The sequence below is a fragment of the Macrobrachium nipponense genome, chromosome 20 (genome assembly GCF_015104395.2).
Source record: "Macrobrachium nipponense isolate FS-2020 chromosome 20, ASM1510439v2, whole genome shotgun sequence".
Lineage (NCBI taxonomy): Eukaryota > Metazoa > Arthropoda > Malacostraca > Decapoda > Palaemonidae > Macrobrachium > Macrobrachium nipponense.
Genome location: NC_061089.1, coordinates 66664405 through 66680763, shown reverse-complemented (window position 1 = coordinate 66680763; position 16359 = coordinate 66664405). Strand labels below are relative to the sequence as shown.

At 36.2% G+C, this 16359-nt stretch overlaps 1 protein-coding gene across 4 annotated transcripts in view; it reads right to left on the bottom strand.

Annotated features, from left to right (window-relative positions):
* Window positions 1–456: 456 nt before the first annotated feature.
* LOC135227027 (putative hydroxypyruvate isomerase) overlaps window positions 457–16359 on the bottom strand; it is a 19271-nt gene continuing 3368 nt past the window's right edge. For 2 of the 4 annotated variants that reach the window (XM_064266831.1, XM_064266815.1), the window contains exons 2-7: window positions 12547–12742; window positions 6464–6575; window positions 4837–5015; window positions 4182–4301; window positions 3237–3332; window positions 457–782 (exon numbers count right to left, since the gene is read on the bottom strand). In XM_064266831.1, the coding sequence (XP_064122901.1) occupies window positions 691–782; window positions 3237–3332; window positions 4182–4301; window positions 4837–5015; window positions 6464–6575; window positions 12547–12739 (792 nt within the window). In that variant the 5' untranslated portion in view covers window positions 12740–12742 and the 3' untranslated portion in view covers window positions 457–690. Of the gene's footprint in view, window positions 783–3236; window positions 3333–4181; window positions 4302–4836; window positions 5016–6463; window positions 6576–12546; window positions 12743–14137; window positions 14162–14372; window positions 14562–16359 lie in introns of those variants that run through there. The other 2 variants (XM_064266823.1, XM_064266838.1) reach the window with 2 other exon arrangements.

Sequence of the window (16359 nt, the reverse complement as noted above, 5' to 3'; positions counted from 1 at the left end):
TAAACAATTCGCCGATTAAAGTCTCAGGTACTTATAAAGTTATATAAAACTTTTAAAAGTATATAAAAATTGACGAACTGGTAACTCAAGAGAGGTCTTGACTGCAAGGGGGGAATGTCTCTGAGGTTACGGAACTTATCAAGTGACTCGGTGAAGGAAAATGTACATGAATGGATGTGGGTTTGTTTCTCTCTCTCTCTCTCTCTCTCTCTCTCTCTCTCTCTCTCTCTCTCTCTCTCTCTCATGGCAAAGCTTAAACGGACTGAAAGAAAGAGGTGGTTTAAAACCTTTATTTTCAAATATATTTTTCCCTTTGCTTTGAGTAACTTATATAACTAAATATATCAAGATTTGTCTGCTTATCATATTTGAGACGACAATTTATTAATAAATTAATAAATAAAGAATATATCGAGTGAAAATTGATCAATTTAGGATTTAAAGTAAACGCTGACAGTTTTCAAATGTCTAAGACTTAGGTAAGACTGAAGACTAGTCATATATTTAAAAATAAAAACTACAAGTCATCTTTACACTGTTCTAACTAAAGTTTATGACCAAAAGTAAAACAAAATCATAACAATGCACTTATAAAAGGTTTTTATCCTTACTTATATACCATATAATAATTAGATTTTAAACTGATATAACAATCTTACTTAAAGTACTTTTAAAAGTAGGTTTCCTCTACTACAGCTGTAGTGAACATTTGTCAATCCAGTCCAGGGAATCCTCAGAGGTGGTAGATGGCTTGTATTCTGCGCCAACATAACCTTCATATCCTACAAAAAAACATTAATAATAATAATAAAATAACAATAATAATAATAATAATAATAATAATAATAATAATAATAATAATAATAATAATAATAATCGTACCCATAATCATAGGAGCACTAGGCGCGATCCCAATATCCCTGAAAAGGAATCTGGAAAAACTAGAGGCTGAAGTAGCTCCGGGCCTCATGCAGAAGAAGTGTGATCCTAGAAACGGCACACATAGTAAGAAAAGTGATGGACTCCTAAGGAGGCAGGATGCAACCCGGAACCCCACACTATAAATACCACCCAGTCGAATTGGAGGACTGTGATAGAGCAAAAATAATAATAATAATAATAATAATAATAATAATAATAATAATAATAATAATAATAATAAAATGTAGAAATATCACATCTAACGGTAAATATCGGCAGGCGATGTTGCTCAGGCTAACCATGATTGGCCGAGCTCGCGCTGCTCGACTCCCTCGGCCAATCAGGAACCAGATAGCACCTCCGGCGATATCAGATGCAGATATTTGTACCGTCAGCTCCAGAAAAACGGATTTTATGGAATGTAACAATATCAAAATTAATTGTAAAAACAAGGACAATGTGAGAAGACCACAAATACCATACGAAAATATAATAATCCAATAAAATAAGGTGGCAAACAGCAGTTTGCTCTTTGTGGAAATTGGATCTACTGATTTTAATGCAGACTGACGGATTCCAGATTGAAACGTCTCTGGTAATTCCAACCCATGGGTTCCAGACTGGAATGCTTTGGATAATTCCAGCTCAATCACTGTAAATTACCGGTAATGTAAAGAGCAGGTCTATATTGAGGTTTACTGGCAGATATCGAATAAGTTAATGGTGCGTTTCCGGTCATAAATTATGTAATGGATTCGTGAGGAGTGGATATTTGAAAAGTTTATCGATTATTGCAGAAAATGGTTATATATATATATATATATATTATTATATGATATATATTATATATATATATATGTGTGTAATATATATCTATATATAATAATATATATATTAATAAAAAAATATATATTATAATTAATTTATAAGATATATATATATATATACATATATATATACATATATAGTATACATGTGTGTATAATATATATATATATATATATATATATATATGTGTGTGTGTGTGTGTGTGTGTGTGTGTGTGTGTGTGTGTGTGTGTGTGTATACAAAAGAAAAACATACAAAACTAAGAAAAAATCTAATTCGAAAAAAAGAATAAATTTTTAAAAAATATAGGTTAGATAAACAGCCTTGATAAAGGACCTCATAAAAAAACTAATACATAATGTATAAGCAAATGAAGAATAATTACACGGCAATAACTTAATGCCAGATAATCAAAGTGTAATTACTTTATCACTCTATTGATTATCCGTCATTCACCTAGATATGTGACGCCTTCACTTTTAGTAAGTAGAATTAATCAATCAATCAACGTACATAATACAAAGCCTTCTTGAGAAAAATAAAAATGGAGATAATACATTCAACTGAGTGGGCGATAAAACTAAATTTATGCCTCACTTTCGGATCGATCCCAGGGTAGGAAGAATATCTACGTGCAAAACCGCTAAGCGTAAGTTTAAATAAATAATTGAGTTAAAGGTTTGAGAACAGGAAAAATGAGGGCAATAATTTGAGCACTTAACAGAAATAGATTGCGACCTCACATAGGGATCGATCCCAGGGAATTAGAAACCCCCTTTTGGTTCTTCCTCGACAGCCTTGTGATCGATCCTGATGTGGGCTATAAGTTTAATATTTAACGTACAGTCAGTTACATCGTGGTTTTAATTATACTCCATCCTACCTCACATCGGATCGAACCCAGGGGTCTTGAATAGAGGTCAAGGGGGTGGGTAAGAGCCGCCCCACCCGTGGCTCTTCCTCGACAAATGAATGGATGATAAAGTAAATGAATGAATGAATGAATAGGCAAATGAATGAATGAAAAGGGGAAAAACGGAAAATGAATGAAAAGGTAAATAAAAGAATGAATGGAAAGGCAAATAAAAGAACAATTGAAAAGACAAAAAATTATTGAATAAAAAAGCAAATGAATGAATGATTGAAAAGACAAAAAAAAACCGAATGAATAAAAATGCAAATGAATGACTGAAAAGGCGAATGAATGAACAATTGAAAAGACAAAAAACGAATGAAGAAAAGGGCAAATGAATGACTGAAAGGGCAAATGAATGGATGATTGAAAAGACATAAAAAAAAGAATGAATACAAAGGAAAATGAATGACTGAAAATGCAAATGAATGAATGAAAAGGGGGAAAAAAGGAAAATGAATGAAAAGGTAATAAATAAAAGAATGAACAAAAAAGCAATTAGAAGAAAATTGAAAAGATAGAAAAAAAGACAATAAAATGGCAAATGAATGACTGAAAAGGCAAATGAACTCACCTGCCTCTTTCAATTTCCCGAAGACGTAGACATAGTCCAGCTCACCCGGGCATGAGGGTTCGTGGCGATGGGGCGCCTGGCCAACCTGGATGTGCCCTGGGTCAGAAAGAGGTTCACAAAATGAGGTCAACAGGAATTTTGTGATGATTGGGTGAAATATTACGCGATTTTTTTTTTTTTTCAAATATGTTTTCTTTCGAATTTTTCTCTGTATATTTCATTTGAATTTTTTCTCAATATACTTAATTTGAACTTTTCTCGATATATTTCATTTGAATTTTTCTTAATATATATGATTTTATTTTCTTTCTCTATATATTTCTTTTGAATTTTACTCAATATATTTCTTTTGAATTTTACTCGATATATTTTTTTGCTCGATATATTTCATTTGATTTTTTCTCGATATATTTCATTTGAATTTTTCTCGATATAATTTATCTTAATTTTTTCGATATATTTCATCAAAAATTTTCTCGATATATTTTATTTGAAATTTTTCTCAAAATATTTAATCTGAATTTTTCTCGATATATTTCTTTTGAATTTTTTCTCAATATACTTAATTTGACTTTTTCCTCGTTATACTTCATTTTCTAATTTTTCAAAATACATGTAATTTTAATGTTTCTCAATATATTTCATTTTAATTTTTTATCTACATATTTCATTATTATTACTGTTGTGTCATTATCATCATCAGATGTGTTATATGTGTTATTTTATACATAGTATAAAATATATGTATTTGTCTCTCATGTATGTATATATATATATATATATATATATATATATATATATAGTATATATATATATATATATATATATATTATATATATATATATATATATAATATTGTGTGTGTATATATATATATATATATATATAAATATATTATATATATATATATATACAGTGAAACCCCCAAAAATCGACTCGACTCACCAGTCAATGGCATCAGCTCTCGTATGTTGTTGGCGACGTTTCCGGCGATCATCTGCAAGTGGAAAATGTCCAGTTGGAGCCGAAGGTTGGGGGAGTCGATCTTCTTGATCAGCATCGCGGCTGAAACGATATCAGATGCATGTTAGGTTATTGTAGATGATTATTCATTCGCATGGCACAATTACTAAAGTAGATTCCCATAAACTGTGCATCTTATGTCTAGGCCCGTCCCTTATGACGCTCCTGATTGGCTGTTGATAAATCAATCACAGGGCTGGAAACTCTCAATCTCTTGAGAGAGTTCACACGGGCAGGATGCATGGTCCATCTCTCCTGAGGGATACTTTTGAAAGACGTATCCCTCATGAGAGGTGGAACATACATCCTGCCAATGTGAACTCTCTTGAAAGAATGAGAGTTTCCAGCCCTGTGATTGGCTTATCAACAGCCAATCATGAGCGTCGTAAGGTACTGGCCTAGACATCAAATGCACGGCTGATGTGAAGCTACTACCCCTATAGGTTAGGTTACTTAGGCATTTATCCATCTATCAGCATACTACCAGTAGGCTAGGTTAGGTTAGGCTAGCTATCCGTTTACTTGCATAACAGCATACTACCCTTAGGTTAGGTCAGGCTATGCATTATCTCATTACCTGTAGGAAAGTTGTTAAGGAAGTACCCAGGATTTGATACTGGGTTTAACGGCTCAATAAACCCCACAATGTCCTCTGCGACCAGGCGACTGACGGCGTAGCGCAGGTTGGATTCAAGTGTTGCCAGATGGGTTGCCTCATCATGATTATGACTCCTCATGCCAGACATGATGTGTAGTCTGGAGTTGAAAGGTTGTTAAATGTCATTTGATAAATAATGCAAAATGCGACCTTTAATTGCAACAAATATGTATTTTGGGAGAAGGGCAGTGCGACAGGAAATTATTTCAAATGTAATCTGACAAATCAGTGTCAATTGTATTACAGTTTATGTCATGTGCCTCATGTCTAATTTGGCAATAATGTATGCCCAAACATTAAAAAAATAAAATGTAATCTGGATATAAAATGTTGATAAATAAGGCTAAATTTAATGTTCTATTCCAACAAACCTGTTTTTGGGCAGAATGGCAAATGTAACACGGAAAATCTCAAATGAATCTGACAAATTAACATTCAATGTATTGTGGCAAATCTATATCAAGTGGACATTTGGAAAAAAAATGGCTGGTTTAAATAGAAAAAAATTAACACTAAATACACTGCAAATTTATGTCAAGTGTAATTTGGAAAAAAATAGCTAATGTAACATGAAAAAAACTCTAAATGTCATCTGGAGACAAAATGTCTTTAAATGTCATTTGCTACATAACAAATGTAGCGTTTAACTGCAACAAATTTGTATTTGGGAAGAAAGGTACATGTGACAAAAAATGATTTCAGAATTCATGCCAAGTGCAATTTGGGAAAACGGGCAGAGTTAAAATGAAAATATCAAAATGTAATATAATAAATCTACAAGTGTATAACAGCAAATGTATGTCAAGCGTAAATTGTTAACTTGTGCCAATGTGATGCAAAAATTATTTACAATTTCATTTTTAGTATCACGTGAAATGCAGTCGTTGCCTACACTTGACAGGATTCTCGTTTCTTGTTGGACGAGTAGGTTATGTGCTCGACTATCGATCACAGGGTCCGGGTTCGATTCCCAGCTCTGCCAACAAGGACTTACAGGAATTTATTTCTGGTTCTAGAAGTTCATTTCTCAATGTGGTTCGGATCCCACAAGAAGCTGTAGGTCCCGTTGCTAAGTAACCAATTGGTCTCCTTAGCCACGTCAAAAATATCTAATCCTTAGGACGAACCTTAAGAGAGCTGTTAATCAGCTCGGTGCTCTGTTTGTTTGTTTGTTTGTTTGTATGGTGTTTTTACGTTGCATGGAACCAGTGGTTATTCAGCAACGGGACCAACGGCTTTACGTGACTTCCGAACCGCATCGAGAGTGAACTCCTGTCACCAGAAATACACATCTCTCACACCTCAATGGAATGCCCGATAATCGAACTCGCGGCCACCGAGGTGGCAGGCCAAGACCAGGACGACCGCCGATTTTATTTGGAATGTAGATTGTATTTGCATTACGCTAAATGTGACGTAGGGCTATTACTTTGAATACAGTAAACTAATCTTATAATCTATATATGTCACTTATGACCAAGACAATGATAATTATAAGGGCTTCAAATCTGACCAAAAATGACTTAAAAGTAGCTCTGGAACTCACTTGTGGCAACTGAGTCCTTTAGCGTAGGCGATGGACCTCTCCAGGGACTCTTTAAACCGCTCCTCCTGGCCTGGAACAGCGGCGAACCCCAGCTCACCTTCTTCCAGGTTTCCTGGAACATGGAATGAGTTGGGATTGGAATCCAGAGAGGGAATATGAACGGAGGTACAGTTAAAAGGATAGCGACGCTGTAAGAACCTTAAGTAACGCCTACAGTGTACCACATGGGGCGCACTGACGGCGCTACTATCACCCTACGGGACCTGGAATGTGGGAAAATATATTCAGGAAGCAAAACTTGACAGATATGTTACAGTTTAAGGACATTAGCAAGAGAGGTTATTGATCCTAAAGACTCTCTCTCTCTCTCTCTCAACTTTATATATTATTGCACTTTAATTCCTTTAAATCATTCTGTTTTTAATCGATGCTGACAAAACTCTCTCTCTCTCTCTCAAAGATAATTAAATAAATAAATAAAATAAATAAATTGAAACAGTTCCAAGCAATACCAGTAAAATTCTACAAAACTCTCTCTCTCTCTCTCTGTCCTCCTGCGCTGGTAGACCGCATGTTACGCTCAATATTCGATGAGGATTCCGCGCGGAAATCCGAGCTGGGGAGTGAAACCGCAGCACGTACGGATTTCGCTTTTCTCTCTCTGTATATGCACCTGCGAAATTTGTCGTCAAGGTTTTAGGAAAAAATGTCAACTATATAAACAGGTTAGCGATTTTTTTATTGCATATATGCATAAACATTTATATAATATATTATATATTATATATTATATATATATATATATATATATATATATATACGTGTTATTTCATTTCTTATTTTTGCAACAAGAAGCATGATTGTGCTTCTCAAATTTTGTTGGTAAATGTTCTTCATTCATAAGTTTGGTAACTGCTCTTCCTTTGCAGTTATAAGATTTTCGAAATTCACAGCACCAGTAGTATGATGCTTTTCGGTTTTTATCCATTTTATTTTTTCCTTTTTGAGAAGGAATCTTTTCACAAATTTCTTCCATTTCTATGGGTGGTTTAGCACTGAAATATAGTTCAAATATGAAAGGCTTTATTGTTACTGTTTGATTTGTAAGTTCATAAGAAAGGCCTAATTATCATAGTTCCGTGTTTTAACGTTAACAGCTAACCGAAACACTCACAGTCATAGGAAAGGCCTTATTATCACTGTCCGGTGGTTTACCGTTCAAAACTCTCTCTCTCTCTCTCTCTCTCTCTCTCTCTCTTAACTTTATATATTATTACACTTTCTTTAATTCATTTAAATCATTTCTGTTTCTAATCGATACTGACAAGTCTCTCTCTCTCTCTCTCTTCTCTCTCTCTCTCTCTCTCTCCAGTCACTGCCATAAAATTAAAAAGGTCTAGACTTATTTAATCTCATTCTGAGAAAGCTACGCCACTTGTAACGACCAATCAATCAATCAATTCGACAGAGTCAGTTCACCAAAACCGAAGACGTGAGGTCTTATCTGATAACATGTCCTGATTATAGCATTTCTTCTACGCAACTGATAGTCGTAAGACGAATACTGATGAACTATGTGACTTCACATATTACTATTATTATTATTACTATTATTATTATTATTGTTTATGGTCATCACAGTCCTCCAATTCGACTGGGTGGCATTTATAGTGAGGGGTTCTGGGTTGCATCCTGCCTCCTTAGGAGTCCATCACTTTTCTTACTATCTGCGCCGTTTCTAGGAGATCACACACTCCTTCATGAGTCCTGGAGCTACTTCAGCCTCTAGTTTTTCTAGATTCCTTTTTCAAGGATCTTGGTATCGTGCCTAGTGTTCCTATGATTATGGGTACAATTTCTACTGGCATATCCCATATCCTTCTTATTTCTATTTTCAGGTCTTGATACTTATTCATTTTTTCCCTCTCTTTCTCTTCAACTCTGGTGTCCCATGGTATTGCGACATCAATGAGTGATACTTTCTTCTTGACTTTGTCAATCAACATCACGTCTGGTCTATTTGCACGTATCACCCTATCCGTTCTGATACCATAGTCCCAGAGGATCTTTGCTTGATCGTTTTCTATCACTCCCTCAGGTTGGTGCTCGTACCACTTATTACTGCAAGGTAGCTGATGTTTCTTGCACAGGCTCCAGTGGAGGGCTTTAACCACTGAATCATGCCTCTTTTTGTACTGGTTCTGTGCAAGTGCCGGGCATTCGCTTGCTATGTGGTTTATGGTTTCATTTTTCGTATTGCACTTCCTACATATGGGAGATATGTTATCTCCGTCTATCGTTCTTTGAATATATCTGGTTCTTAGGGCCTGATCTTGTGCCGCTGTTATCATTCCTTCAGTTTCCTTCTTTAGCTCTCCCCTCTGTAGCCATTGCCATGTGTCATCGCTGGCTAGTTCTTTAGTCTGTCTCATGTATTGTCCGTGCATTGGTTTGTTGTGCCAGTCCTCTGTTCTGTCTGTCATTCTCTTGTCTCTGTATATTTCTGGGTCTTCGTCTACTTTATTAGTCCTTCTTCCCATGCACTCTTTAGCCACTCGTCTTCACTGGTTTTCAGATATTGTCCCAGTGCTCTGTTCTCGATGTTGACGCAGTCCTCTATACTTAGTAGTCCTCTCCCTCCTTCCTTTCGTGTTATGTATAGTCTGTCCGTATTTGCTCTTGGGTGTAGTGCTTTGTGTATTGTCATATGTTTCCTAGTTTTCTGATCTATGGTGCGGAGTTCTGCCTTCGTCCATTCCACTATTCCTGCGCTGTATCTGATTACTGGCACTGCCCATGTGTTAATGGCTTTTATCATATTTCCGGCGTTGAGTTTTGACTTGAGTATCGCCTTGAGTCTCTGCATATATTCTTTCCTGATCGTGTCCTTCATCTCTTGGTGTTTTATATCCCCTCCTTCCATTATTCCCAGGTATTTGTATCCTGTCTCATCTATGTGTTTGATGTTGCTCCCATCTGGTAGCTTTATCCCTTCAGTTCTCGTTACTTTGCCTTTTTGTATGTTGACTAAGGCGCATTTTTCTATTCCAAACTCCATCCTGATGTCCCCAGATACAATCCTTACAGTCTGGATTAGGGTATCTATTTTCTTGATGCTCTTACCATACAGCTTGATGTCGTCCATGAACATCAGATGGTTTATTCTGTTGCCTCTTTTCTTGAGTTGGTACCCGGCATCCATCTTCTGTAGTACTTTTGTCATGGGAATCATGGCTACTACGAAGAGTAGTGGGGACAGTGAGTCGCCCTGGAAGATCCCTCTCCTTCTATTAGCCATGTGTGTGGTATCATGTCGAAGCTTTTTTATAGTCTATCCATGCCATGCTTAGGTTGGTTTTCCTTCTCCTACTGTTCTTCATTACCATTTTGTCTATCAGGAGCTGGTCTTTTGTGCCACTACACTTCCTTCTGCAGCCTTTCTGTTGGTGGGGGATGGTGTTTGTCTCCTATAGGTAATTGTATAGCCTTTCACTGATGATACCTGTTAGTAACTTCCACATTATTGGTAGGCAGTTGATAGGCCTGTAGTTACTGGCTATATTTCCCTTACTCGTCTTTTTGTACAAAGGATGTTCTTCCTATGGTCATCCATTTGGGTGCATGGTGATTTGAGATACAATGCTGGAGTTGTTCTGCTATTCGTGGGTGTAGGGCCTTGAAGTTTTTGAGCCAGTATCCATGGACTTCATCGGGACCTGGGGCTTTAGTTTGGCATTTTCTTTAGTTGGTGTTTGACTGTGTCTGTCGTGATCTCTGTGAATCTTTGTTTTATTCTCCCTGTTTCTTCTCCCTTGACTTCCTGGAGCCATGTTACATGTTTGTTGTGTGATACCGGATTGCTCCATATGTTTTCCCAGAGTCTTTTACTTGGTTCGGCTTCAGGAATTTTTCTGGTGGTGTCTTCCCCTCTTAGTTGGCTGTATAGTCTTTTCTGGTTGGTTCCGAATAGTTTGTTCTGTTGGTATCCCTATTCCTCTTCACGTACCGTTGGATCTTATGTGCTTTGGCCACAAGCCTCTGTTTTAGAACTTCTATTGTGTTGTTTAGTCCCCTCTCTTGTACTTTGTATTTCTCGTTGAGTTCCTCCCTTGTTTTTTTGCTTCTTAGCCTTTTTTCTGCCATCTCTTTCAGTTTACTCAAGTCAGATCTCATCACCATGATTTGCTTTTCCAGGCGCCTTTTCCAAGGAGGTTGCTGTTTTGGTTTCTGTTGGGTTGGTTGTGCTGGTGGTGTTGGTGTTCGAATCCCCATCAGTTCTGCTACAAATCTTGCTCCTGCATATGCCAAGTTACTTGTTTCTGTGATACTGGTGGTGTGTATTATACCCATTATTTCATTGACATCACTTGTTTTCTCCCTTAATTTCTTGGTGCTGTAGGCTTTCACGGAGGGGATCTTTGTTCTCTCTGTATCTGGCTCCATCCATTGTCTAATATTTTCTACCCCTTCCGTCCTCTCTGTTACTTCGTCGGTGTTTCTTCGTGTGTCGTTGTTTGATACCTCATCATCCCTGTCGTCTTCTGTGGAATCGTCTCTCAGTTCGTCTTCGTGTAATTCGTTGTCGTGTGACATTTCCCTTTCCAGTTCTTCTCTTTCTGTTGGGGAGAGCCAGTTCTTTTTCTTTATGTTCCTTACTTGGTCTGCCAGCCTCTGCTCTGTTTGGGGGGTGTTATTCCTCTCATTCCAGATGCTGACCAACCTTCTTCTATATCCTCTCTCCGTCGGGTTGCTTCTGATGTAGCATCTCCATATTTCCTTATTTTCTTCTCTTGTCCATTTCTTCCTTTGGTTTGCTTCTGTAGCTCCAATCTCAGGCTATTGGTTACTGTCGTTGTGGTGGTCAGTTGCTGGATGACGACCTCCAAGTACCTGACCGTCTTCCCAAGGAATCAACGCCGAGGAGAGCGGTCACCCATCCAACGACTGACCAGCCCCAATGTTGCTTAACCAGTACATTGACGACCTAACCCCCCTCTGCCACGGCCCCACGTATTATTATTATTATTATTATTATTATTATTATTATTATTATTATTATTATTATTATTATTATTCAAACTTTACGTATATTTTACCCATCCCTGGTCTCACTTTGAGAGAGAGAGAGAGAGAGAGAGAGAGAGAGAGAGAGAGAGAGAGAGTTTATTTAAATCTTTTTTTGTAATGGGTTATCTATCACTAAATATGATACATTTTAAGAATAACAAAAACAAACTCATTTGAAATAGTTTTAAAAGAATATATATGAACCTTTCTAACTTACATACGGGTTCCTCAGAGGCATATGCTTTCAGGGCCATAGGCCTAGAAAAATTAACTAATTTTAAGCCTAAAGAGATATCACGGATATAGATAAGGAGATAATCCTAATTAGACGACTCAAAGTAAAAGATAAAATACACCCCGAACGTAAAATCAGCTAAAGTATCTAATTTCAGATGAACCAATGCTAATATAACCACTAGCCGCTTCGTTTTGGTATTCTACGACTCTTGTAAAAGAAATTAACTGTTCCAGGCAGTGGAGTCTGGAAGAGATGGAAGTTCCAGTCAGATATTCCAGTCACTACGTGAGAGAAGTCTAGGAGCAACTGGACCACAGTATCTAATATGTTCTTGTATATCTCTACATAACGTTCTTATAAATTTCAAGGAATTACAAAACTAAGCTATATATACAAAGGAACCACAATATAATAAAAAAATCATTAACAAAATAACTGGAATTACAATCAGACAGAAACAAACTAAAACTAAACCTAGACTCATATGCCATCAGATTTAGTGGTACTGAGAACTCTATCCATTTGATATCCACCGCGCGTACCTAACTCTCTATATAAACAATCTTGAATTTGCGAGTGTAAATTCAAAGATTCACAAAACCAAACAATACACACAAAATAACCACAGTCATATTCACACAGACTGGAAGTCCATCTGATCAAAGCAAAATAAAACTAAACCTAGACTCATAACATGACGTCAGATTTAGTCTTACTAAGCAACATCCACCAGGCAAAACCCCAACTGATCTATCAAGTTCCCCTTCATTTAACTCACCAGGATACGAAGTGATGAGGACCTGCTTCAGCCCAGTTTCCCTAAGGACGCTGGCAACATCCTCAACGGGCACCGAGTAAGGGAAGGCGCACTCAACCGCCAAAAATCCAGCTTTTTTGGCAGCCTTGTAACGGGCCAGCAAACCCCCGGCTTCAGTGAACATGAACGTCAGATTGGCAGCCACCTTCATCATGACCTGAAATCGGGATTATTTTCGTCATATTCAGATCACTTTCTTCATAATTAAGGTCGCTTTCGACGTTGGTCGAAAGTTGGTAGCTTGCAATTAGGCCTACGTGAAATTAGGTCACTTGTGCATTACCTGAAAGCAAGTTACTTTGGGATAAGATTAATTGGAATGGGACCTAGCAAATTATATATGAAAATGGCTCCACAATCAAAGTTTTCCTAGATCTAAACGAGTGTAACAGCCAAGGAAAAACTGCTTAGTAATATGAACTAAATCCTTAATCATTTCAAACTAATATATACTGCATTCTCTTCCGAAAATTTAAAGGATTAGGACACAGACCCCACCTAAAGTCCCTAAAAGGAGAACCAATTTCGTACCCACATACTTTAAAAAAGAGGCAATACATCAATAATTATTCTACTTCCGTATTCAAACCTCAAGGAACGCATGATATATTATTTAAGACATTCGTACTGACATAGGCCTATATGCACGTCAATTCTCCAAGTTTTCAATGGCTAAATCATTACATAATCGTGCAAAATATTACGTAGAAGAACACTTTACAACATAGAACAACATTCCAAGTGTCGTGCAGGCAAACCAGAATACATTTGAATACTTTCCGTTATTGTGAATATTTTACGAGATTGTGAAGGTTATATTTGCCGATTTCTGTCAGCCATTACTGGAACATTGGAAAATTGAATTATTAGTTGGTGAATACATATATATATATATATATATATATATATATATATATATATATATATATATATATATATATATTATATATATACAAACCTTAACCAATCACAAACGAACGTTTTGAAAAAATACTAATATTTATTACAACTCGACTTTTGATAGTTTCTTTCCCTAAATATCACATGGTGAAACTATAAACTACGAAAAAAAATCTTTATGACACTTGAGTCATATCCTCGATGTTTCTCATTCCACACGCAATAGAATCATTGCCATTTATACCCAACACTTTTACAGCTACATTTACAACTAATAAAAGAGATTTGAGAAGCTTTTACCACTAAAAACGCTCAGAAACAAGAATAAATTATCGTTATCGGTGTCGTGCAAGCAGTAGCCTAATCAGAACCCCCTCCCCACCCCCACAAACCGATAAAACATCGCCTCCCCCCCCCCCACCAACTTGCACACAAGCAAGACTTCTCGTCACAGCAACTGCAACCTTTGACGTGACGCTTATCAAAAAATTACTTTTTTATCAGAAGTCCCCGTTTTCTTTCGTTATTTTTAGCCATATTCTCTCATTTAAAACTCCATTTCTTTTTCCTGTAAATAGTCACACCAATGGGACGTGATATCTAAGTAGCTTAACGTAGATGAAAACAGTTAAAACACCGTTTTCTTTCGTACATTCAATAACCACTTCACACAATGGAGCCGTGATACTAGTACTACCAGATGTTTTCACGCTCTTCTTTCTTCATTTTATATCAAGATACACGGATATTAAACCACACTACAAATGCTGAGAGAAATCCACTTAATAAACTTAGAAAATAAAACACTAGCAGTTCAAAATCAACTGAATTAAAAGAAAAAACTACAGTAGGTCTAATAAGTCAGCCCATGTGACTCGTATACTCACCGGCGGTTATCTAGTTCGCTGTGCAGAGCAGCGATAATAAACTGAAACTGGTGATTATGTTATCAAAATACACACTGATGGAAGAAATCCACTGAATAAAATAGAATAAATAAAAACTAGGTCTAATGAGCCATGTGGTTCGTATACTTTCTTGCATATATCAAAGTTCGTTGCACATTGCAAGTGAGCAACAATAATAAACCGGATCTCGTCGTTCTTATATTAATAATCACTACCCGATTCCCACGCTGCAACTTGACAAGATAACCTAGATAGATACAATGATAAAATGTGGGAAAATTCATTGCGAATTACGTAAAATAATGCATTTTATTTTGCACTAGATTGCTTGGTGCTATTGGGAAAAAATTATGGTCTTGTATTTGGTGTACGAAGCGAGACCGACAATTTAAATACATCCGTAGCTCTTTAATAATAATAATAATAATAATAATAATAATAATAATAATAATAATAATAATAATAATAATAATAATAATAATAATAATAATCCAAAGAAACCTCATAATCACATGAGTTAATAAAATAAAATGGAAAAGTAAATCCACAGTAATATGTCTGATCTGTTATTTAAAATACAAAGCAGAGAGCTTTCGAAGACCTGCACGGTCCTCCTTGTCAATCTGAATACAATTACTAACAGTGACCATACAAGAACTCTGTTTTTCGACTAGTTTACAAATAGCCTGTTTGATGATGTAGTTGGCTCTTCACGTTATCCCCTCGTTCTCCAACGGCAAACCAGCTAATCGCCTAGATCTTCGAAGTGGCGGTTCGTCTCTTGAATCGTTTGATATGTTATCCATAGCAGCTTGGGCGCCTGCAACTAGGGACACGGGATGGGTCTCTGTTACCTGAACGAAAGAAGATGAGGCAGCGGCAGTATCAGAGGTGGCTAGATTATTGGTGTTATTACCATGCAACCTATATCTGTTATAATCCCTGATAAACTGACAGAAAATTATTTCATTCAAAATAAAGTCTTCTTGCGTAAAGGCTTTATTGCCTTCCATAGAGAGACCCCTGTTAATAATTGCTCCTTCAACTAACCTTCTAATACCTGTATCCTTACTATTGAAAATTACTTTTGACTCGTTCCAATTAATGCGGTGATCATCATTTAAACTATGTGAGACTAGTGCATTATTCTCAGCATGCAAATTATAAGCTCTTTTGTGTTCATTGATTCTGATTGGTAGTCCCCTCCCACTTTCTCCGTAATATTTCTTATCGCAATCCAGACAAGGTATTTCATAAACACCAATTTCTTTGTTAAAGCTTTGGTTGGAGTTATTATTTTGCATGAGACAGCCTTTGAGTGTATTCTTATAGTTGAATACCAGGTTGACCTTTTCTTCACCTTTTTCATTTACTGTTTGTTTAATATTATGTAAGTTGGGATTAAATGGTAAGGTTAGATACTTTTTAGATTCTTTTTTGTATTCATATTGACTTTTTATATAGAAAATCCTTTTGGCTTTAGTGAAGGCATTATTTATGAAATTTTCTGGATAGCATAATTTTCCAAAAACTTCTTTTATATGATTAAATTCGCTGTCAATATATTCAGGATCACATATTTTCAAGGCTCTTAGGATGAAATTTATCATTATATTTTGCTTTACTTCATTATTATGAAAAGAATAGAAGTGGACATAAGCTTCAGCATTAGTCACTTTTCTGTAAACACTAAATTTAAAACTAGATGAAATAGGGTCATGGTATACCAAAACATCCAGAAAGGGCAGCTTATTTTCTACTTCATATTCTACTGTAAATTGAATGGAAGGTAGTATGCTATTGACAAATCTCAAAAACTGTTCGAAGTCTATTTGATTACCTTGGAAAATTACGAAGACATCGTCGACATATCTGACCCAAATGAGTGGTTTTAGATTTGGATCACATTTGGAGAGGATTTCAGTTTCTACAAATTCCATGCATAAATTTGCAAGTATGGGGGATA